General features: G+C 43.7%; 2 protein-coding genes across 5 annotated transcripts in view; one reads left to right on the top strand and one right to left on the bottom strand.

The window, feature by feature from the left end:
* Positions 1 to 24,096, top strand: part of B4GALNT3 (beta-1,4-N-acetyl-galactosaminyltransferase 3) — a 403,403-nt gene that overhangs the window by 220,503 nt on the left and 158,804 nt on the right. The gene's annotated exons all lie outside the window — the stretch shown is intronic.
* Positions 1 to 24,096, bottom strand: part of KDM5A (lysine demethylase 5A) — a 55,518-nt gene that overhangs the window by 12,508 nt on the left and 18,914 nt on the right. For all 4 annotated transcript variants that reach the window (XM_048500336.1, XM_048500337.1, XM_048500338.1 and 1 more), the window contains 15 exons: positions 23,523 to 23,642; positions 21,356 to 21,514; positions 20,879 to 21,060; positions 17,954 to 18,116; positions 17,057 to 17,176; positions 14,169 to 14,363; positions 13,878 to 14,059; positions 13,614 to 13,738; positions 7,928 to 8,078; positions 7,385 to 7,502; positions 5,591 to 5,946; positions 4,748 to 4,886; positions 4,265 to 4,444; positions 3,075 to 3,236; positions 752 to 1,303 (listed from right to left, as the gene is read on the bottom strand). In XM_048500336.1, coding sequence (XP_048356293.1) covers positions 752 to 1,303; positions 3,075 to 3,236; positions 4,265 to 4,444; positions 4,748 to 4,886; positions 5,591 to 5,946; positions 7,385 to 7,502; positions 7,928 to 8,078; positions 13,614 to 13,738; positions 13,878 to 14,059; positions 14,169 to 14,363; positions 17,057 to 17,176; positions 17,954 to 18,116; positions 20,879 to 21,060; positions 21,356 to 21,514; positions 23,523 to 23,642 — 2,904 coding nt within the window. The remainder of the gene's footprint in view (positions 1 to 751; positions 1,304 to 3,074; positions 3,237 to 4,264; positions 4,445 to 4,747; positions 4,887 to 5,590; positions 5,947 to 7,384; positions 7,503 to 7,927; positions 8,079 to 13,613; positions 13,739 to 13,877; positions 14,060 to 14,168; positions 14,364 to 17,056; positions 17,177 to 17,953; positions 18,117 to 20,878; positions 21,061 to 21,355; positions 21,515 to 23,522; positions 23,643 to 24,096) is intronic.

The raw sequence follows: 24,096 nt of genomic DNA, 5'->3' as shown, positions 1-24,096 counted from the left end.
ATGCAGCCATAAATGTGGGTGAAATGTTAGGAGCAAAATCTACCAGAACTCAGCCACACAGCCCGGAAAACCCACAACAGTTTACTGTAGCTGTGATTTGGTCGCTTCCATAAAGGAAATGGAAAATGTGCAGCATTAACGCAAAAATTATATTAACTCAGCATACCTAACTCTACTCCAGCAGAACCCGAGTCCAACAAAAGTTACTATATGTTGTAAAACGTATGGCAACTAAAGGGGTAAAAAACCCTTCCTAATGTCTTCAGACCACAGGGATTAAGAAGAGAAGATCTATACCCCAACTTTCATCTCCTGTAGGAGACTCACTTACAATCTCCTCCCCCCCCCCCCCACACACACCCACACACCAAACACCCTGTGAGGTGAGTGGGGCTGAGAGAGTGCCAAAGAGCTGTGACTAGCCCAAGGTCACCCAGCCAGCATGTGTTGGGAGTGCACATGCTAATCTAGTTCCCCGGATAAGCCTTTACAGCTCAAGTGGCAGAGCAGGGAATCAAACCCAGTTCTCCAGATTAGAGTGCACATGCTCTTAACCACTACGCCACTGCTGCTCCCAAGAAGGTATTAAGAAGGTATTCAAATTCAAACACTGAACTATCACCACCACAGTTGGTTCTGAGAATGCAAACGTCTTTTTTGCCAAAGAGTCCTCAGATAGCCATGGCATTCCACGCGTACAGGTCAATGAATCATATGGCACACAGAACAGTGATTATTATGAGCCACCTACCTGTAAGTCAGGATTGGCTGCAGCCTTCTGAAGCTCTGCACTGATTATTTTCTCCGTTTTTTCTCGTGCTGCTTGTTCCACCATGCGTTGGCTGAGCACTGAAAGCTTGGCCAATGCAGAGGACAGTTCATCAGTAGCCAAAGCTTGCCGCGCTCGGTCCTGCCAACTCATAGCCCTTTCCGTCAGGCACTGCAATGCCTCTCCTTCAGGCAGTCGGACAGGCAGCTTTTGCAAGGACACCAGCAATGATAAGATGGTCTCGAGCCGTGGCCTTCGGGAACGCATGCAAAGCGGGCACAGGAACTTAACTTCTTTGGCAGGCCAACTAGAGCCCTTCTTTTGGGAGCTGGTTTTGGGGAGCGGTACACAGGTGCTGTGAAACCAGTCTTTGCAGAGTTCACACTGGAGCATAAACCCGCTTGCTGTTTTGCGGCAGATACAAAACTTTATCTCCTCAATACAATCCACCATGGTCATCTTTGCCAGGTTGGCTTCCCTGAGGGCATGCATGGCTTCAATCTCTTTCTGCTCACGATCCTTGAAGACGGCCACCTGGTCAACAGAAAGAAGAGCTGCAAACTCCGCACTAGTCCAGCATAGACCAGACTCAAGTCTTATTACTGTAGATAGATGTGCTTTATTCAGAGAGAGTGCTGTTTTTAAGCCAAGGGGCAACTGTTCAGATGTGCCACCATTTACCCCGCTTACAAGGTAAAGGGGCAATTAGAATAAAGTACTAATGTCACAGTTACTGACAATATGCCAAATTTCACTAGAAGAGCCAAAGTGGTCACTGAAGGGTCATTAGGGCCTGACACAACCCGGGAAGATCCATTAATTTCAATATATAAATCATTCAATGGACTTTATGAATTTGGAAATGTATCTGGATTTAAGATCAACAAACCAAAGACTAAAATAACGGTGTGGAATATCTCGAGAACACAAAAAGATTTAGAAATAAAACGACAAGTGAAAGTGCAAAAGAAGATAAAATATTTGGGAATATACTTGTCAAAGAAGAATTGTTCATTGTTCAATTCTAATTATTTGAAAGCATGGAAAGAGATTAAGAGCTTACTGAAGAATTGGGGTAACCTCCAATTAATGGAGAGAATACCAAACCTAGTATTATATTACAAAGCAGTGGCTTTTGTATAGTGGAAGGAATGGATAAGAGTAATAGTAAAAGATAGGTATTTACTAAACTTAGAAGGTCATGATCTAGGTTTTGGTTGGCATGCATATATTGGTTATGGAAAGATCAAAGCGAACAAAGACTTACAACCACTGCATTAAGAGCGGCCCTATACAAAGTGTGGATGGGAGATAAAAAAAGTATCCTTTGAAAAAACCCTAAAATGGTTTTCACCCACAAAGCTTTATTCAGTAAACAATCAATTGGACATGAAAAATGTTTATTTTATTTTATTTTAATTGATTGATTGATTGATTGATTGATTGATTGATTGATTGATTGATTGATTGATTGATTGATTGATTGATTGATTAGATTTTTATACCGCCCTATCCCCAAGGGGCTCCGCGCTGCTTGTTCAACCTATGGCAAGAAATAATGGTAGGGGAGAATATCTGCAACTGGTATTTATACATACAGCTGTCAGAGAGATGGAAGATAGACATGAAAAACTATCAATTAGCTAAGCAGGAGTCCGTATGGGAGAAACATTTCTGCCAGAATGGTGATCACCTGATCAAATTTATGTACAAGTGGTTGGTGGAATATGATACTTATTCAAAAATAAGAAAAGAAGTTATGATACACTGGGCAGAAAATACAGGCCATATTAGGAGAGAGCCTAGAATAATGGAACTACGGTAGATTCTCTGTTTGAGTGAAGCTTAAAGAAAACTGTTATAAAATGTTTTATAGGACTTACTTAACTGCGAAAAAGCTTTCTTCTTTAATTTAGTGAATTTAAGAAACCATTTGTTAATTCACATAGATGTAATTAAGTATTTATGATTCTGTTTTAATGTCAATTTAACTTAATTCAATAAAGTACATTATAATAATAATTTAAAAGGCCTGACAACCTGGTCGGTGTCAGTCCATAATGTCACCTTTCAGGGAATGCCTAAGAATTGATTCCAGCTTAAAGGTCTGAAATGATCATACTGCAGTTCTGCCTGATGTCTCTTAATAGATCATTCTTACATTTAGAGAGAACTAGTTCCACCTCTTAATCAGATTCTATTTAAAGAACTATATTGTGAACAGTGATAGTAAAAAACACACACCTACTCAAAGGCATTCCATTTCAGCAAGCAAACCTACAGTTCTGCTGTTATAGATTCTTACCACGGTTGCAGTGTCTCTGGTCTCTTCCACCCCATCTTCTAGTTCACTCAAGGATTCCAAATCGAGATCCTTCTCTTTCTCCTTCTCCAACAGCTCCTTCACTCTCTTCCGCCTGTTCTTACTGCTCCCATAAACGCCAATATCCGTTCGAGGGCTCAGAACCTGCAACCAAGAAGCCACAACTTGGGGATGGAGAAATCCAGAGAGGGGCTGCTTAATGAACAATAACAACTACTGAAAGTCTCGTGTTCTGAAGATGAGAACATAAAAGCAGCCCTCAGAAACAAAAGGTTTAAGGACAGTAGACGTAAAAATTCTGTCCTATCTGACACGTTAATGATTTCGTTCTTAAATGTTAGTTTATTAATGGCTGCTGTTTGTTTTATTGATTATAAGCATCGTGATTTTTATTGTGAAAAATGACAGAAAACTTAAGGGGAGGATGAATGAACAGCTTTGGAAAATCTGCCTTCTTCCAACAATGCAAAACATTTTTCCTTACTGTCCAAACAGGAAAGAAACAAAGAGGCAGCACTGAAATCAAGTTTCAACCAGCCTTACACAGAATTCAAGTGACTAGATTAACTAGTCCAACAGTGCCTGTTTCCACTAGCAGCAGTTCTCCAAAGTCTCGGGCAAGTGTTTTTCCCAGAATGGCTACCAAAGACATTTTTTCTTTAAAGCCAGAGATGTCAGAGACCAAGTCTGAAACCTGATGCATGTGGAGCAGATATTCTACCACTGAACTATGTCCTCTTTTCTATACACAGGACCAGGCTAGCAGCCGGAAGAGCCATCCAAGATGCAAAGAGCAAAGTAGATAATTATGTGGAGAAGTACAGTACAAATATTTTAAATAAGTAGTAATGCTGGGTATGAATTTCACCTGCAGCAGGGAAACAAGGAGCTATCTAAGGAAGCTATACGTCCTTGCCAGTGTCTGTATTGAAAATCAATGTCCCTTAAGGCAGACCTGTCTTATCCACGCTAACTATCTGAACTGGCAACAGTCATGTTTAACAATGGGGAAATCCCCACTCATAATGAAATAACAGTTATATTCGAAGCTTGGGCAAAGTAGATTCCACCAGGACAAACACAGATTTTACAAGGACTAGTTGAACTCCAGACCAGTAATCCATTTTGAGAAGGGTGAGAAGGGTGGTTTATAAAGTAAGCAAATAAATAACCTGTAAGAGAGTATAGTTAGAGTTCTTCTTCAGGAATGTTCTTCCTGTGCGCTCCCTCCAGGCACGGGCCGCTGCTGCCTGCGAATCCACCTGAGGCAGTGCATCGAGACGGATGGGTATCAGACGGCCTTTGGCAGACAGATTCTCAAGCTGCTCCAGATATGCATAGTTGCTACCATTCTAGGGAATATAAAGAACAATTCTTAGCTGAACAATGTCATCCTTAGCCTACGCACTGAACAGTTCCTTAACATATCATTCACAAACACAGAATCTGTGCACACTTCAGCAATTCTCACAATTTACTATCATTTCAACATTTACTTTAAAAAATGATTCTATAACTTCATAACTCTAAACTCCAAATTTCCAAAGGCATACCTGATGTGCAAACAACGAGTGAGCTGACACTCTCAATTAACTTCTGCAACCATTTTTTTTCTCATTGGACTAAGATGCCGTATTGCCAGCAGCTGATCCTACCTGAATGGCTTCCACCTTGGACGTCCAGTCTCGAGCTCGCTGCAGCGCTTCTCTCAATGCTAACACATTGGGCAAATAAGCTGGGATGTTCTTTGCTTCGTTAACAATGTTCTCCAGAGCAGCTATGCTTTGCCGAGGCCTGCCAAAACAGAAGGGGGAAGCAGGCAAGAAATCAGACTGGCAAACATTTTTGCTTCTTGGTCACTATACCACAATAAAGTCTCCACTATGTAGGAATGTAGCCTACATATTTTACTCCACACAGCAGTGCATGATACTCCACTTGTCATCCTGCCTTCTTCTCACAGGGTGTTTGTTTGGGGTGGGGGGGGGGAGAAGAAAGGAGACTGTAAGCCCCTTTGAGTCTCCTTACAGGAGAGAGAGGGGGCGGGGTATAAATCCAAACTCTTCTTCTTCTTACAGGTATGAGAGATAGGCAAGGTTAAGAACAGCATACTGAAGGCCATGCAACAAATGTCAAGGCCAAGCAGAAATCTGAACAAGTCTAAAGTAACTGAAGTCAAAGTCTATTAAGGCACAGAATACCCTTTTAGGGTTCTGATTAAGTATTTCATAATGTCATTCGTACAGCTTAATGTTCAGTTTTAATAAGACATTGGACCACTACAGCTTAGCTTTCAAGTATAAACATGTCAGAAAGTGAATGCGATAAATTTCCTTTTTGTGTTGCTAGTGCCTAAAGCAGGCAGTATTTCCTGTGCAACACGTAATTATGCTTATTTGCAGCCTTGTGCTTATTACTGAAAGACCAAATAGCTGACTAAGGTGCTGTGATTCAGAGGACCTACAAGCAAAGTTAAAGCCACCAATGGGAATACTTACCTTGCCTGTAGGCAGACCTTAGCCTTCTCCTCCCACCTCTCAGAAACAGTAAGGAGTTCTTGCAGTTCAGCCATGGCTTTCTCCACTGCATGGTGAGGTGCCAGCCCCACCCCTGAGTCAATCAGCTTCTTCATCACGTCTAAGGTGACTCTCTGAGGATCGGAAAGGGTCACCCGTACTTCGTCCAACCAACGAGCCTGCTGCAGCTCTTGCTTCAGGCGAGGCAGTTCAGGAAGTTCCACATACAAGCCAGAGCCCATGTCGATCAACATCTGCAGTTTTGATGAGTCCGGGATCTCGTCCATCATGGCCTCCTGAGCACGTTCATGAAACTCTTCAACATCATCCAGCAAGTTCTACAGAAAGTGACAGAACAAGACAATCACTCAGTACAGTGATAACAGTTGTCCAAAAACCCCAATGAGATTCTTGACTATTTTTATTTGAATTTAGGTACTCAGAGCTAACCATGATTAATGCAATTCAGACATAACAGAATACCACCAAGAATCAAACAACAGATTAACATCGGGAAGGCCAGTTGGCTAGGGAGGAATGCTCATCCCTTGTTCCTCAGCAATATCTGAATGAGTGAATAGAATGCTACCCACACCAAATAAAGCCTGCAAACCTAGTCTTGCAGTGACACCAGTGAGCTATACAGTGGCAGTAAAAGGTGTTGTGTTATGGATAACTCGGATGGGAATTGAAAATGGAGGTACTGAATGCCAAGATAATTAGAGTTCTGGATAACAACTTGGGAGACCTGGATTCAAAACCCCTCTATGATATGCAGCTTGCAGAGTGATCTTGGTCCAAATACACAGACCTTGCACCATTCTGCCCCACAACTTTTCTTCTGCCATTTAAAATTATAAAACTGAATAAACACTATGGGAAAAAAGGAGGGGGGCAGCAGGCATTACACAGGTTCATAAAATTAGTGCAGGGGGTGTAGAGTGCATAAAAAAAATTTCTCCTCCCATGAAACTAATACCCAAGAGTCAACCAATGAAACTGAAGGCATTAATAAAGTACTTCACACAACACACAGTATATGAAATTCAGTGCTACAAGACATGATGGACAGTACCAACTTAGATAGTTCTAAAGAGAAATTAAACAATAATTGATGATACGGCTAACAGTGACTGCAAGACCCACCAGTTAAAGGGAACACACTTTTCAGAGACGGTTTGCCTTATGACTATCTCTTGATTGGGGGAAGGAGAGAGAAAAAGCCATAGACAGATGTGCACTTCCCAGAAATGCCTAGTTTGCCACTATGCGCTCTTTGGTCTTATTCACCAGGGTTGCTTTTATGTCATTGATTGTCTGTGTCAGAGGCAGCAATGTGACAGCAAAGCCCTCTTCCATTGGGACCAACTGTCGTTTGCTCTTTCCAGAAATGCCTCCTGCACCGGCTGTTATGTAACTGTTAGATGTTCTTTCAGGAATTATACAGGAGTGCCTGCTTCTCTTTTTTGTCCCTGACATCCACCCCCACCCCCGGTACATTTTATGTGGTGTGAAATTTGCGGATTACCTTTAACACAATGGCAGAAAAGCACCACAACATTTCATTAGTACAATAAATATTAGTGCTAGAAATACCCAAAGCAGCTCTGTCTTTTGTAGACTTTTTGCTTGCAATGAACACATTCACCAGGGTGAACAACATCTCGTTTTTTATAACCTATTCCTGAAATCATCACTGAATCTCAAATGTATTCATTGATAAACTGACAGCTCATAATTCAAACAAGTCACGCAGATCCTTTTCCAAGTACACACCTTTACTTGCCGAGCCTGATTGATGACACACGGAAGGCTAAACAGCTGTTGGACAAATGCTTTCAGTTCCTCCACAGTCAGTTTGGTCCTTGTCCTCCCACTATCTGGGCTCAGTTTACTACATGGAGAGAAGAGAAATGTTATACACAGGGACAGAAGACACAAATAGCCCCACCCCTGAGTCAATTAACAACTCTTGGCAAATTGTTCCACAGAAGATACCATAATCCATCTGCACAACAGTGGCCATGAGTTTCTCTGAACCATTTTCAACACAAGTGTATTATGCTAAAATTCACAATAAGTTTTTATACACACACATGTATATATATCTATTGATTATATCCTGCCTCCATTGTACTTCACCGCTGTGCAAATTTTCTTCTGTCTCTCACACACACACAAAAGACAACACACAAACCCCACACAGATTGTATTCCAACTGCAAAGAGCCATTTTTAGCTTACTGGATGCATTTCCAAGCTGTGAGTTTTAAAGTTATTTTTCATGCACACGATGGACTTCTGTCCTTTCAGGCCATACCTGTGCTTTTGTTTTTTGCTCAAGAGCAGTTGCGCCACTGAAGCACAAGTCTCCGCCTCTTTCACAGCGTCTCTTAGCTTACGGAACAGATCGTTCTCTGGATACTTCCTGTCTTCGGCATCCTCCAACATCACTCTCAGCTCAATCACATCTGCAACAAATTGGCAACAAATTGGCTAAGAGGGCATTTGAACAAACAACTTCCCCCATGATCTAAAAAGAATTTTGGCTTTTAAACACTCAAGCTGTCAGAGGCACAGAATAACTGTCACTCCATTATGTCTCACTTACTTTGTGGGAGGGCAGTGTTTGAGGGGATGTGGATGCCTGTTTGAGTAAATGTTGTTTGTTTATCTCTTTTGCCTGGGTTGTAGCTAAGCGTAGCTGTCTGTGGAAGGTGACTGCTGCTGACTGGGGAGGGTCTGTTTACCTGGTCCTGCCTTCTGCTGGGTGAGCTGTGAAGTGTGGCAGGTTCTCCTGGCCAAAGATGTGAGCTGAAGGGCGAGAGCTCAAGGTTTTTTTTGCTCTGTGGTTCTTAGCCTAGGGACCCTGTAAGAAGCTGAGACGTTTACATCCTATACGTGTTAAGTTTTTTGCTTCTGCAACAAGGGTATCTTGTGACGCAGTTTGGCCAGGGAGTTGTCAGAAAGTGCAAGGAAAGCCAAACCGCTTCTGCAATGGATTGCAGCAATGTGGCTGGTGAGGGAGCTGAAGCAGTGACATGAAAAGCCTGTGGCGTGTTTGTATTCTAACCTAAGGGTGACAGCAATTACACCTGCAGCGAGTGCAGGTTGGTAGCCCTAAAGGAGGAGAAGATACAGGGACTTGAGGCATGTTTCTCCACACTCCATTTTATGAAAGCTGCAGCGTTCATGGACAGAACACATTAAGGCCTCTTGACAGAGTAACAGGACCAGGAAGGGAAGTTCTTGTGAAATGGAGAAGCACCCAACACAGAAGGAGGATGCATGGAAGAATGTAATCCACAAGAGCAGGGAAGTCAGGAGTCATTCTGAGCTTCTGTTGCTTAGCAATCAGTTCTAGGATCTCCCCACAGATATTGATTCTGTGTCACTGGAAGAAGGGCTACTTCTCCAGGCTCTCCAAATCTTGAAGGGAATTTCTCAGGTCCTTGTTGGTGAAAGGACTCAAGTTTCCACCCCCTTATCCCCAACACAGGAGAAGGTGTGTGCTGGTAATTGGGGATTCCCTACAGAAAAAGGTAGAGGCTAAAGAGTGCTGATCAGACTTGTTGTCTCAAGAGGTAAGATGTTCACCAGGTGCACACATCCAGGATGTGACCAAAAGACTAAAAAGACTAACCAGGAACGCCAAAAAGACTAACCAAGATTATATCTTTTTGCTCATGAATTTGGGAATAAATGATATTGACCAACACAGTCCAGAATGCATTAAAAGAGACCATGCAGCTCTGAGTAGTTTGCTCACAGGCAGTCTAAACTCTACAGCAAGAAAAGGTGGATTCTTCGTTCCTAGAAATTGTGAGAGTGAGTGTCTGGGAGGTCTCTTAAGGACTGCAGCTATGACCAGAGTCCATGAACCTTGGGCCAAACAGTCGTGAGCGCTGCCAGCTGTCTGCGAAGAGTAGCACTTCTAAGGCCCTTCTCGAATCCGACCTGGAGAAACTGTAAAACCTGAGGGACAGAAGGTCTCAGTGGGTCGATCCGGCCTCTTTGAGCCCAGGAGAGGAAGGTCCTCCACAAAGAGTTATAGATTCGAGAGGTTGATGGTCTGGCGGGACGCGATGATTGTATTGATGACCTGGCCGGAATAACGGCCTCCCGCTTCAAGCCAAGCGTCAGACAAAACCACTTGGGGTTGGGATGGACCACGGGTCCCTGAGAGAGCATGTCCACGGGCTTAGGCAGCCTCAGGGGCTGAAGTTGCCAATTGAAGGATTGAGGAGAACCATGGTCGCCTGGCCACCACGGTGCTACTAGAATTACGCCGGCTTTCTCTGACCGGACCTTCCTTATGAGCTTCGGGATGACTGGGGTAGGTGGATAGGCATAGAGGAGCTCCCTCGCCACAGAGCCGCCAGTGCATCTACTGCTAGTGCTCGGGAATGAAAGTATCTGGTGAAAAATCGAGGAAGTTGTGCATTTTGAGCGGAGGCAAAGAGATCGACGGTGGGACAACCGAGGGTTTGAGTGATCAGTTGGAAGATCGTCGGATGGAGCTTCCACTCTGCTTCCGTCACCGATTGGCGGCTTAGCCAGTCCGCCTGAACGTTGAGATTCTGTATGTGCTCTGCTGACAGCTTATAGGAGATGTTTCGCCCATGTCAGTATCTCTACTGCCTGTAGATAGCTGTGGGAAGCGCAGGGACCTCTGATTGTTTAGATGGGCCTTTGCCGCTGATGTTGTCGGTTCGACCAAAAGATGACAGCCCTGGATCTGAGGCTGGAAGGCCTGAAGCCAAGAGAATAGCTCGCAACTCTAAGAAGTTGATGGGCAGACTTGTTTGGGTCATCAGTCCAGAGACCTTGTGCTATATTGTCCTCCAAGGATGCCCCCATCCAAGACTCGCGATCTGTGAACAACTGCATTCGATGAGGGTAGATGAAGACTTTCCCTTTGGAAAGGTTTTTCTGATGAGACCACCAGCCAAGACTGTAGCTTAACTGATCTGTGATCTGGAGTGACCTGTCTTCCTTCCTCATGATCCGCCAGAGGCTGGAGAAACTGTTGAAGGGGGCGTGCATGGAACCTCCCCCACTGCAACATATCGATAACAGAGATGAAGAGACCCATCAGTCTGGCTAGCTGAAGAAGGGAAGCTCTCCTGGCTGGGAGGAAGACCGCTACCAACCTCTGGATCTTGAGAATTTTGGACGACGGAATGAAGAGACGATTGTGTACTGTGTTCATGGTCGCGCCCGAGATGTTCCATTCGGGTGGCTGGAATCAGGGAACTCTTTTGCAAGTTGGACTATAAACCCGTAGTGACGAAGGGTAGTCAGGACGACATCCAGGTCTCGAAGGGCTTGTGTTCTGGACCCCATCCAATCAGGATGTCGCCCAAGTATGGGTGGATATGAAGACCTTGTTCCCCGAAGAGCCATGATAGGTGCCAGAAGGAGCTGACTGTGACGGAACCTGAGGAAACGCCTGTGGAGTGGGTTGATGGGGACGCGGAAGATATGCTTCGGTCATGTTAAGTAATCGCCTGGGCTTTAAGAGCCTCCACTATGGATCTCAAGGTTTCCATCTTGAAATGGCGTAGGCGATGAATCTGTTCACGCATCGCAAGTTCAGGGATGGCACGCCAGTCACCGCTCTTTGGGTACTGTAAAGAAATGTGAGTAAACACCGCAAGAACGCTCTGAGATGGGTACGGGTTCGATCGCCTGAATACTCAGTAGATGGAGAATGGCTTGCTGTGTTCTCTTTAGTTTGTCTGGATTGCATTGGGGTAGGTCCCGAATTTGGATCTTGGAAAGGTTGAAAATTCTAGGAGATAGCCGCAACCCACCGGTGTTGAAAAAATTGCAGACCACCACCTACTGGAACGTGAGTGTAGTCAAGACCTGGGCGGTCGCTCAGGTTGGAAAGGTTTGCCACCTCTATTGGTTTGTCTAGAGTAGTTGGGACCTAAAGGAGCTGCCAGAGAATCCTCTTCTACCAAAGGAGTAGTGTTGCTGTTGAGGTTGTTGAGAAAACCACTTTCTGCCATCTCTGGGAGTTCCTCGGTGGCAAGTGCGCGCTGAGTGCTAAAATGAAGTGTAAGGTTTGTAGGTGGAGGAGCCCTGGTCTGGCCTAACGCATCTAGGCATAGATTTCTTGTTTCCTTTAGTCTCCACCAACACAGCTGCCTAAATCTTTGCCAAAGAGCCTGGAACCATGATAATCGTGAAGTATACCACCTGCTTTGAGGAAGTCTGGGCGGTCCAGGCTCTCAACCAGGCCTGTCTCCCAACCACTACTCCTGCCACGCGCTGGAGACTAACAGGAGAGAATCAAAGGTGGAATCTGCCCAGTACCTAAACTGCTGTGAGTACTGCTTCAGGAGGGATCATTGTAAGAAGCCCGGGCTTTCAAAGCGATGAGGCCTCGGGCCATGGTGGTTAGGGCTAGAGCCCTAATGGTAAGGGCAAGTCTGTCATGAATCCTTTTCAGGAAAACGCCGCCTCTGCGGTCTTCGCGGCATCCCTTAGGGAACCCTCCCCGGCCCTTGGTGACTAATCCACCAGATTGGAGGGCAACCACAGGTGCATCAATTAGGGAGTTTTAATGATGTTATGTATGTGTTCGGGCAGTATATATAGACTCTTGAGATGTGACGGGCAACTCTTACTAGCCTCCAGATTCACCCATTGCTTTTTAAAATTCTTTTCAAAGTACTGGTAGTGGAAAAGCTTCTGGGACATCCTCCGCCTGGGGAAAATTTTTGTGGCCCCTTTAGGGACACCTTTAACTGTTCTCTTGAGGATGGGAGACCTCAGGGTCCTCAGCCTGCTGAATCCTGGAGTTCTAAAGTGGAAAAAGTTTTTGACATAATCAAGGCTAAATCCTCCTTTCTAAAAAAATCTGATAAGTTTTTCTTTTGGCTCAGCGATGTCCTCCTCCCCTTCAGAGAAATGCTCTGAGGAATGTCCCACTTCCACCTCACTGAATTCCTCCTCCCCATATTCATTAAGGGGCTCTCCATAAGCGGAGGTGGAGGGCTGGGGACGGTGGGGAATTGAAGAAGAGCTAGATGAACGCCTGCGCCTACCACCCCTCCTAGAACGGACTCCGCGCCTCAAGGGCCGTTTCTTTTCTTGTCATGGAGGGAGATCTCTTCCCTCATTGCAGCCCTGAACATACTCATTAGCTCGGGAGCAGGCATGCTAGCCCAGGATGCAGGGTCTGAAAGGGCTGGCCTCCCCACCAGGCCCTGATCTTGCCTGGGAGACTGCCGGGAGGCCGCTTGATCATCCGCCTTCTGTCCTGGCCATTATCGCCCGCTTCACGCCGCCGCTGGCTAACACTTAAAAATTGGGAGCTGGGGAGCTACACCTTCAAGGTCCGACTGGGGACGCTGGTGCTCCTGGCGCTTGGCATAGCCCGGGAGGGCTCTAGGCGCCGATTTCTTGGCGGCAGGGTGGACGGAGCCTCAGCCGAGGACTCCTGACTGTTGCTCTTCTGATGCCCCCTTCAGGTTGCTGCCTGAGTGCCCTCTGCCGCGGTCTTGCCAAAAGACTCAGGCGGGGGTGAGAAGGAGCGAGCCAGATTCCATGGGCAGCCATTAAGGTGGGAAAAACTGACAGTTGGAAAAAACTGACAGGCTGATTCACAAACTGACAGGCTGATTCACAAGAGGACAGGAGCCGACAGAAACATACACACAGAACACACGTGAGAATAGAAGTAAGCTGAGAGAAATAAGGTAGAAATAAGGTAGAGAAATACAAGTAGCTTGGAGCCCTCTCACAAGCACTGCGCTCCCTGCTAGGCAGGAAGTAATACTGGGGATCTAAGATGGATTCCAGCCTCTACAGGAAGTGACATCATTTAGTCCTGCCTCCCTGAGTATAGGTTGGAAATCACCCAATCCAAGATGCCCGAGATCGCCTCCAGGAGAACTCATTTTTCTCAAATACAGCAGTCTCCTATAGGTGTTTTCTGTTAGTTGCCAAGGATGCCCCTCAATAGATTCCCACAGGAGACAAAATTGTCTAACCTTTCTTGTGGTTGAGGTTGGCAGACAGTGCCTCGGTGACCCTACTGACCCAAGTGTCATAAGACTGTGCTCTGACTTTCACTCCATACAGCAGGGAAGGGAAGTCCTCCAATGGATAGCGATATCTGGAGAGAAAATTAAAAAGAGACATCAAAAACATATGGCAACTCCAAACCCAGAAAACAGTAGAGATATTTCTGTCAGACGTGTACAAATGTTCATTCTAGTCAAGGTCTACCAAAGCAACCAGACAAAGCAACCTACCTTAGACACTTTTTCTGCATGGGGCATGAACACAAATCACTTGGGTGGTACAAGCAGACAAGCCGTTCAGGGTTACAAGAACAGGTAAGAGCAGACAGAAAGCATGTGGTCCGGCAGGCTGCACACTGGCGCTCATCATCCGGAACCAATTCAAACACTTCCTCCTCAGATATCAGAACCCCCTGGTGCAAAAAAACCAACACAAAACCATGATACAACGATACTGTCGGGAAAACGCTTTCTGTTCATTTACTTCAGAGAGCGAAACGCATCAGATTTTACCAAGCTCACCATTTGTATAACAGAGTCCCTCAAGCGTGCCTCCTCTTCGGTCATGAGCGTCATTTCTTTGCAGACCATGGCAGCAAGCCCCACATCCAAGCACTCCGGGTCAGCAGCCATCTTGAAGATCAGCTCCTCATGAGAGAAGACGCAGTGGCGCCTCAGCCGACGGTAATGACTTACACACTGCCGCCCTATGGGAAGCTAGAAATGTAAAGAAGCCCAATTATTTTTTCAGTGTTATGCTGAAAATGCTAGCTGCCCCAAAAACTCCTCCTCTTGGTCCTTCAATAGTGGAGTCAGAAGGGGATGAGGAAGCACAGGTAAAAATAGTCTCATTAAGGAGGCAAGCAATTATTTTAGGCATAAAGTGGGTCACAGTATCCAGCAGCAAAATCTCTAGGGGCTATGAGTCCAAGCACTTGGGAGTTTACTAGAGGAAAAAGATGAGGGAATTGGCTGTGCAAGAATCCCAGGGGTTTTAATTCAACTAAGGGAAAAAAAACTCAATCAGAAATCAGTCTCTCCCACAGAAACTCCAAGCAAGCCAAATAATTAGCAGAAAACAAAAGGAAGATAATTCAGGAACAGGGCATAAGGGGTGGGAGAAGGGAGGCCAGAAAATAAGCCTCTCTAGGGATGCTGTCTCCTCTTGATGTCCCGTGTGGGACTGCACAGAAACCACGAAGATAAAGCTCAGTTCCAAGCACATGCGTCAGAGAGCACCAACTGCCTGAACAAAAGGGAGCCTGCTTAAGATTGTTCTAGCCCGTAAGTTTTAATTGATGAGAATAGTGTCACACTGGTACTAGAGAGAGAGATGTATAGTTAAATTCTACACTCAGAGGATTTGCTACCCCCTGTTCAAAGGACAAAATAAAACTGCACATGAAGGAAAATTATGAAGACAGAAATGTAAAGTCCCACTTATTAATTGCATTATGATAATCTCTACGTAATAGTATGACATGCTTGGCTCATGTACCTCACACCTCCCCCTCTTGCAGGGAGAATCCTCATTTGAAACTAAGTGTGGTTTTTTGGGACACAGAAAGGAAGGGGAGAAGTGCACTGTAAGGACCAGCAGCAGCTCAAGTGCATGTAATTCCAGGTTTACAGTCTATGTAAACTGCTAAATAAACAGTTTCTGTTGCTGTATAATGATCTTGAGAAATATGTGCTATTTATGAGCAATTATGTTGATGGCTTCTATCTAAACATTTTTATTCACTTACTTGCCTTCTATCAAAAAACACATCAATTATGCATATTAAAGTACACAGCTACATCTTACCCTAGGTTTAATTTTAGTTGTTTGAGTGTTATACCTTGTACTTTTTTGAGTGCTATACCTCATAAACAGGACATACCTGCTGAACAGTGTTACTGTAACACATTTCATATTCTTTAAAATGGGGAATAATGTTTTGAGTTGACAACTGACATTTAATGAGGTTTCCACCTTCCCAACAATGTGCCAGGTTTTCTTTCCCTAAAGGACACCTTGTGGCCTCATTTTGCAAGGTTTCAAGTCAAACCCAGTCATGATTAGTTCCGTATGGGGTACTGTAATAGCAAAACCTGTCAGAATCAACTCCATATGGGGGACTGCAATAGCAATTATGTAATATTTTAGTTTTATAACATTGTGCAACACAGAGCACAGAACTGCACTTTCAGTTTGAACAAGCTTGAGGTGGGTAGACATGAAGGAAATGAGAGCAGGGCGATAGTAATCCTTGTACCCAGTGGTGGGATTCAGCCGGTTCAGGCCAGTTCAGTAGAACCAGTAGCTAATTTTTTGGCTAGTTCACTGAACCGGTAATCCCACCACTACTTTCAAAGGGCACAGGCAGCAAAGAGGCCCAGCAGCACCTGCCCTTTGAAGGGCACCACCATGCCAAGCCTTGGCCTCCGGGTGGCCAGGTACGAGCCTCCCCGGGGGGCTGGGGATGGAAGGAAGTCAGTCAGGCCCCCACCCCTGCCAACACAGCAGTTCTCGCCTGGGTCCCTGGCCAGCCAGGTGGCCTCTGTGGAGAGGAAGCCCCAGCCCCCAACCAAGGGCGCCACCGCGCCAGGCAATTGAGAAGATTTTAGGGAGGAGGTGCTGAAAGAAATATTTTGTTTAATCAAAGGGTAGATTTTGTAGTCCACTTCTAATTGCACAGAGATTTGAAGGGTCTCCCATGTTTTAGCCCCTCCATTTTTAAACACATAGTTTACCACCACATAAAATTCTGGTTTTCTGAAAGACAAGCAGGTATTTTCTCTACCTGCACAATTAATGTTAACTTTAGAGTCTGCCACTGGACATAACTTTGATACCAGCCAGCCTGGTCTTCAAGGCTAACACTTCTGATGTCTTGCTGATTCAACATAGCAGCTAGCTGAGAAGGCCCTCTCTGGAGCATGGGATTTCCATTTGTTTCATTAATATTTTAAAAGTCTTTCGTATAACATAATCTAGTTTCATGTACCTCTTATTGCTCTTATTTCAGTATTAACTGTATTAAATAATAAACTACCTTTCAATGTATCGTCTTTTAATACTTAAAACGGTCATTAGGGCTGCAAACTGGTCATTAAATTATTTGAATCCCACCACTGCTTGTACCCCCACATTCTGTAACTCGAAGTAGGCTGCCTTCCCCATGTTAATGATGAGAGACCTGGAAGGAGAGCTGCCCATCTCTTATCAGCAAACAGATAAACCAACATGATTCGTATTGGCTAGAGGTACACATGGTGCTCCTTAAGCTTCAACTAAACAAATACATTCTCAGACAGGCTTTACCTGGCTGCCCTTTATCACAACAGAAGCAAACAACACAACCTACAATACTGGTACTCAAGAAAGTTATAAGCTATAGTCGGAAAGATGATGGAAGGGTACAGACCCAGTCCGCAGTGCAGAAGTTCACAGCCTCAGCGAAGTTGTAGCCTTGGTTAAATCCAGAGTGATAGGCACGAGGAAAAGTTACAACAAACTCGCCAGCACATTGATTGGTCCGATATACCTAGAAGCAAAACCAAGAAGAAAATGTGAGATTCAGAGAAGAAAGCATCGCTGTCACACTTTTCTCTCGCAGAGTGCACGTTAAATGATCAACAACAATTGCGAACTCAAGTCTCGCCCATTCATGCCCGTTCCCTGGAGCAACTGCTTCACCCAGTGTGCTCAGCCTACAAGCACTTCATTGGGCATGGGCTTTAAGGGGGTTGGTTTTAAAGAATGCAAAAGTTTTGTATACAAGGTGCACAAGTCATACACTGTGAATTTCAGAAGGAACATCTTTCTATTCTCTCTTACTGAATCATTTAGCAAGACTCAGTCTTTGGGAATGAAGTAAACACTGTTTTGTCAGAACACAGGTTGGGGAAATCATGTAGATAGGACAAGTGCAAGTGACTGTTACATAGTAGAACTTGTAACAAAACCTATGCTTGGAACAGGTCCTCCCAATGCTCATTTGTTCCACGCTTCCTCTGTAAATGTGTAAAAATGCTCATAAAATGAACATGCAACAAAATCTATACTTGGTACAGGTCCCCTAATGAATACATTTTTCTGGCCTCAATTAAAGCAGTCTAGTGTTTAAACAAGGCAATTTTTATTGTTACAGTTGAAGGAGACTATATGGATATGCTAAAAAAGTCAAGACGAATAAAACCATACAGCTGAACAGACAAAATCTAAGTAACCCAACTACTATAAGAATGGTACAATGCTACTTCATCTCCTTCTATGTGTCATGAGATACAAAGCGATGAACATAGACAAAGGTTCTACTCACAGGTACACCATGTTCCATAAGCACATTTGGGTTCATAATGGTGACTAACTGGTGCAGAAGATCAGGCTGCGTCTCAAACAGCTCAGGGGCCAACTCTCTCATCACTTCTTCCAGCTGTTCTGCTGCATGAGAAGGTACTCCATACCATGTCTTGGGTTCTCCCCTGGCACATTACAACAGCCGCAGTTGAGTCAACCAGCAAAAAAGCAGGTACATCATTCTAGCACCAGAGATGTTCCACTGAACCTTAATCTATGCTAACAGTTTGTCAGTTTTTTAAAAAGATTCTTCTGACCAAGGCAGGAAACCTGTTCATAAGCATCAGATTTGTTTTGTAAAAACCTGGAAGATTTCTTAGGAAAGTTATCCCTAAGAAAACAGAATGACTAGGAAAAATTAAGAATAATTTATACTTTAAGCTTACATCTTTTCAAAAGCATCAAGTTATCTACAAATTGGACAAGACCTAGAAAGGTATGATCACTCAGATGGACTCTTACATAATTTTTTTAAAACTTTCAATCTCTATTTATAGGCTTGATTTATTTTGTTATATGCATCAAGGTTCTTCTAAACAATAAAAAGGAAATGTGTCATATTAGTCACACACTAATAATGTAATTTTATTTATTAAAAAATTTATAAACCTTTCCTTATGGTTCAAGGCAGCTTCAAGTAATAATTACAATATCTTCTATGAAAACTAAAGATAGCGCCTACTAAAGGTCTCCAAGGAGGGGCCCCCTCTCACCTCTTCAGAGAGCCCATTCCACAGAGCAGGAGCCACAAGGGAAAAGGCCTGGACTCTCACTGATGTCAGATGGGTCACCCTCACAAGTGGGATAGCCAATAGAAGGGAGCCTGATGACCGTAGCTGGTACACGGGAACAAATGGAAGGAAATGGTCCTTCAAATATGTGGGTCTTGGGTCATAAAGGCTTTTAAATGGCATAATCAGCACCTTGAATGGAACTTGGAAACCACCTGGCACCCACTGAAGTCATTTCAAAATGGGCAATGTTATGCTCTCAGCAGCTAGCAACTCGCACTGCCAAATTCTGCACCAGCTGTAGTATCCAGGTTGTCTTCAAGGTCATTCCCATATAGAGCACATTGCACTAATCCAACTATGAATTTAGAGAGGTTTGGAACAACATGGTCAGATCAGTCCAGTCTAGGTAACATGGCAGGGGGCAAATCAGATGCAGTTGGCACTTCTGGCCACCATGGCAATCTGTTTTTCAGACAGCAAGGTAGGATCCATGAGCACCTTCAAGTTGTTAATCTGTTCTAAAAAACCAGTATTACCTCTTCTAGGACAAGTGGATTCAGACCCTCTAGATAGAATATCAGCCTTCAGTCTTCCCAACCAGCATTAGCTCTGTCTTGTCTGCTTCCAATTGTTCTGCCTTAACCACCTGATCACAGCCTAGAGGCTTCAATAATGAAATGTGGAGCTGGTGTTATCTGCATACTGGTGACACACAGCTGCAAAGCTCCAAACAAACTCATTCAGCAGCCTCATATATATATTAAAGGGCATGGATGAGGGAACTGGGCTTTGCAGCAACCAGAAAATAAATTCCACCCAGTTGGTTCTGGATCCCCAGCGAAGACTCTGGGTTCAATCACACAGAGAAACGTGAAACTACCAATGGACTATATCCTTAATACCAATTCCATATTCAAGTTGGTGGATAGGAATAGAGTGGTCAACGGTATCAAAGCCTGCTGGGAGGTCCAACAGCATCAACAGAGAAGGCTGTCCACTGTCCAACTTTAAACAAAGATCATCCACCAGTGCAACTAAAGCAGTCTTAGTATCGAACTCAGGCCTGAAAACAGACTGAAATGGGTCAAGGGAAGATGCATCATTCAGGAAATATGTATGGAAGGTTCCAAGAAATAGGGGGCAGACACAAGGAACTTATTCTGCAATTGTCTATATGCCTGTTCAGACATTACTTTCATACCCCTATTCCCTGGGATCTGACTCGATATATTCCTGCTTTGTTCCTCACAAGAATCCTGCCATTAATAAGACACAAAAGTGGGCAAATGTCCAATGCTATAAGATTTCTTGTATGGACATATTTCCTCAAGCCTCACTTTCTATTCTCTCTGCTACAAGAGAGACCACTTCTACCATGATTTGAATTTGCTTTAGCTGCAGGAGCAGGACAGATTTACCAGTCAGCACAGCTTTCCCCGGAAAATCTTCCCTCCATCCACAGCCAGCTATCCCACTCCCTTGCACTGCTGTCCTTGCCTTCCCTCCTTCAGGTCAAAGAAAAGAAGCTCACTCACACAGGCTTTGCCAAAACACATCGACCTCTAATTTTCATACTGATATATCAAGATATCAATATAACAACAACAGAGGATGCTTGGAAATAACAAGCCTCTCTGTCCTCCAGCAGCAGCAGCAGCAGCAGGAAGTATGGGGGGAGGGGGAGAGAATATCAGGTTCCCTTCTTTAGAAGCCTGCAGTCCAGGGAGTTGTTTTGCCTCTTTCTTGGAGGGGGAGGTTTACAGTATTACAGCCACATCAATTTAACTGCAATTTAGAGGGCTTTAACAACATAGCTTGCAACTACCGAGTGTGATGAGATTTGTGCTTTTAAGAGGGAGGTAATGGGAGGCGTTAAGAGAACTGGGAAAAGGAAAGTCATTTCGAGAACTAAACGAACAGCTACGGGGCAAGCAGCGAATGGCTTATCATGCATTAACAGAAATGCTGAGACCAAACTACAGCCCCACTGCACAACTAATAGCCCTGAGGTATATATAATGGGCCAAACTCTTTTGCCCCGAGTAAAGAACTTGTGTAACTTGCATTAAAAATATTTAAACTGCATAGAACTGTCTTATCACATCCATCCTGGACATGCATAACCATATTCATAATGCAATGAAAGTACATACCAATGAAGGTAGTTGATGGAATAGCTCCAGTGATCTTCAATGTGCCAACAGAAAGAGGAGAAGCACATCCCTACATAAAGCCAGGGCACCTTCATGCCAGAAATATCAGCGTTGATATGAGCAAGGACAGACTGCTCCAGTACAGGCATATTATTGAGGTTCCAGCCAGAAAGGGCATAATCCTGCCAAGTGGAAAGTTGGTAAGGAAAGTTGGTAAAGAAAAAAGCTACAATGAAAAGAAAACTAGTACAGGGCAAGTGTGGGTTGATTATCTGTTCTTTTTACCAAGGTAATAATCCGTTGTCACATTAGGGACTACAATACTATGTAAATGGACTGGAAATTAAGACCCAGTGAACTTAATGGGACTTACTTCAGGCCAAAAATACAATCTAACCACATTCCACGCTAATTAATATATTAGAGATAGTTTTCTTATATGCAAAACTAGATGCAAGCTGAACATCTTTGTCACACCTCCTCTTCTGGCATTAGCTTTCTTCTGCCATCCTTTATAGGGAAACCGCTTCCAAAGTCCTTGGACGAGATGTCTGCTCCATACTCCACAATAACATCTTCCTCGATGCTACTCACAAGTCGCCAGAACTCCTTTTCCACCAGTTCAGTGGGAACCATCTAGAAAGGACAGAAGTCACAATGTAAGAACAAATTTACGTGTGAAGCTTATGAGCTATGTAGAAAATAATGCAGAGTAATAATTACAGTCTTTCAGGTGTTATTCTCCCCAATGCATCTTAAAAATCACATCTTTGAAATGTAGCAATTTTGTAGGAACAAATTCCATAAAAAGTGGCAATACAGAAATGTACTTCAAAATTTGCTTCAAAATAATTTGCTTCAAAATATCAAGGAAACAACAGATGTCTCTGATTTAAACGAACAACAAATACCAAATACCTGGAGGAAGCATAGGAACAGCAGCCAACCTTGTCATGCCAGAAAACAAAACTGTTCCAAAGCCAAAGTCACACAAAATTATATACAATAAATCAAATCTAGGAATCATGTCTTGTCTTTTCAAAAAAGTAACACAGTTCCTAAATTATCACATGCATCAACTGTGCACCTATATAGTTCGTTATCACTATCCTCAAGCAAAAGTCCAAATGTTCATACTGTCCAAAATTTTATACTGATTCTAAATCCCATTATATGGCAACTTGAAATCTTCTTTTTCAGTAAAAGTTTCAGCAGATTTGTTAAAAATTCATTTGGAAGACATTCCTGCCTCTGACAAAGGGGAAACAACACAATTACTGGAGGATTGTAATGCAGTAGGAGGAAGTCATGTAACTTTGGTTTTGGTACAGTTTAAGTTTTCCAGTATTGCTAGTTGTTTCTGTACCACTTCCCCCTCGCCGCTTTTCTATAGGTAGAGGATTTAGCCAAGTCATGTAGCAGAATGCAGTGTTGCTAGGACCATATAAACTTTTTGGAGTATGTCCATAGAAAAAAGATAGAATAAAGTCACTGAATGATGGCAAAATGCTAACAAGGGATGGAGAAAAGGCAGAACTACTTAACACCTTCTTTACCTCGGTCTTTTCTCAAAAAGAAAACACTGCTCATCCAGGGGAAAGTGGGAAAGAAGATAGTAGGGGAAATTCAGCACAGAATAAAGAGGTGGTACAGGAATATCTGGCTACCTTAAATCAATTCAAATCTCCAGGCCCTGATGAGCTACATCCCAGGGTATTAAAAGAACTGGCAGAAGTAATATCAGAACCACTTGCTATAATCTTTGAGAACTCCTGGAAAACAGAAGTCCCAGTGGACTGGAGGAGGACTGTTATCCCCATCTACAAAAAGGGGGAAAGGGAGGACCCAAAGAATTATCATCCAGTCAGCCTGACATCAATACCAGGAAAGATTCTGGAGCAGATCATTAGATAGACAGTGTGTAAGCACTTAGAAGGGAACAGTGTAATCACTAAAAGTCAACATGTGGACTAGACAAATGTTCAGACTGTGTATGCCCAGAAAGTCTTGCTGAGCACCTTGTAGGACTGTGTCAATCACCCATCAGCTTGGCTATAGAACTTGGTCACAACTTGATCACGCACAAAATTAAAAGCCAATTCCCAATACTTGTCAAAAGTCCACAAACTATGAAAGAGTTTGACACCTCCTGCTATTTAGGAATATGTTAGATGGATATCCTAGTGAACAAAAGAATAGGACTCCATTTACTGTCATTACCTCACTTAATCTTCTTGGGTCACTCTTTTTAATCCTTGAAGCCTTATTCCCTATACTGCTGCATAAGTGCTAGCTTTTCATTCCCGTCTTTACCAAACAGCCAAATATAAAATTGTAAATTATGCAGTTGTCCACCTAAAAGCAAGCCCATGCAGCTACATGGATGGTTGTTAGGCACCCAAATCGGCACCACTTGCAGAATTTCAGATCACCAGACACCCTGTCTTATGAAAAGGAAAAAGACCCCACAACAATAAGCCCCTTGCATAACAAGACCCAGCAAGGCAGGTAAATGTATGGTTGAAGTACTAGGATGTGGTATTGCTACAGAGATGTGATTTTAGGTAATTAGTTAACATTGTTTGTTTTGCTCTTGTACAGCTTGTGTGCCATAATAAGGACTGACAGACCAATGTATACTTACATGGACTGGCATGTTGAAGTAATCAGATTTGAAATTATCTGCCATCTCACCAAAGCTCTGGAGGGTGTACTCTCGAACAGCCTGCTCAAATCCAAAGGCCTCACGCGGTTTGCTACATTCCTAGAGAGAGAAAATCACCAAGATAGATCAAGACAAGCACTTCAATTGCTCACTGCAGGATACTGATAAGAGTTGCTTTACTTGACCACCACGTATTCATTTAATGTATTTGTACCCCACCTTTCTCCCAACAAGGCACATGGCATTACATTTTCTCCAGAAGAAGCAACCACAGCTAGGTAGCTAAATGAAGTGAGCCAAATGGTATATTTAGCAGAGATGATGTGCAAATGTTCTTGCTTTTTAAAGCACTAAGAACCTGTTGGAACCCACTTCAAATGAAGAATATGGGAAGGAGGATAGCAAAGTGCTCTGTGAGCATACGATGAGTCAACCTGATATCAAGGGTCAATCAATCAATCAATTTATTACAGTCAACGTTGACTATCAAGGGTCACTTCTTAAGAAGGCCATGGGGTAGTAGGCTGCAAATCTTCTGTATAATCTGTACCTA

This window comes from Sphaerodactylus townsendi, linkage group LG06 (genome assembly GCF_021028975.2).
Source record: "Sphaerodactylus townsendi isolate TG3544 linkage group LG06, MPM_Stown_v2.3, whole genome shotgun sequence".
Taxonomy (NCBI): Eukaryota; Metazoa; Chordata; class Lepidosauria; order Squamata; family Sphaerodactylidae; genus Sphaerodactylus; species Sphaerodactylus townsendi.
The sequence above is the reverse complement of the archived record's forward strand: the minus strand, read 5'-3'. Positions and strand labels throughout refer to the sequence as shown.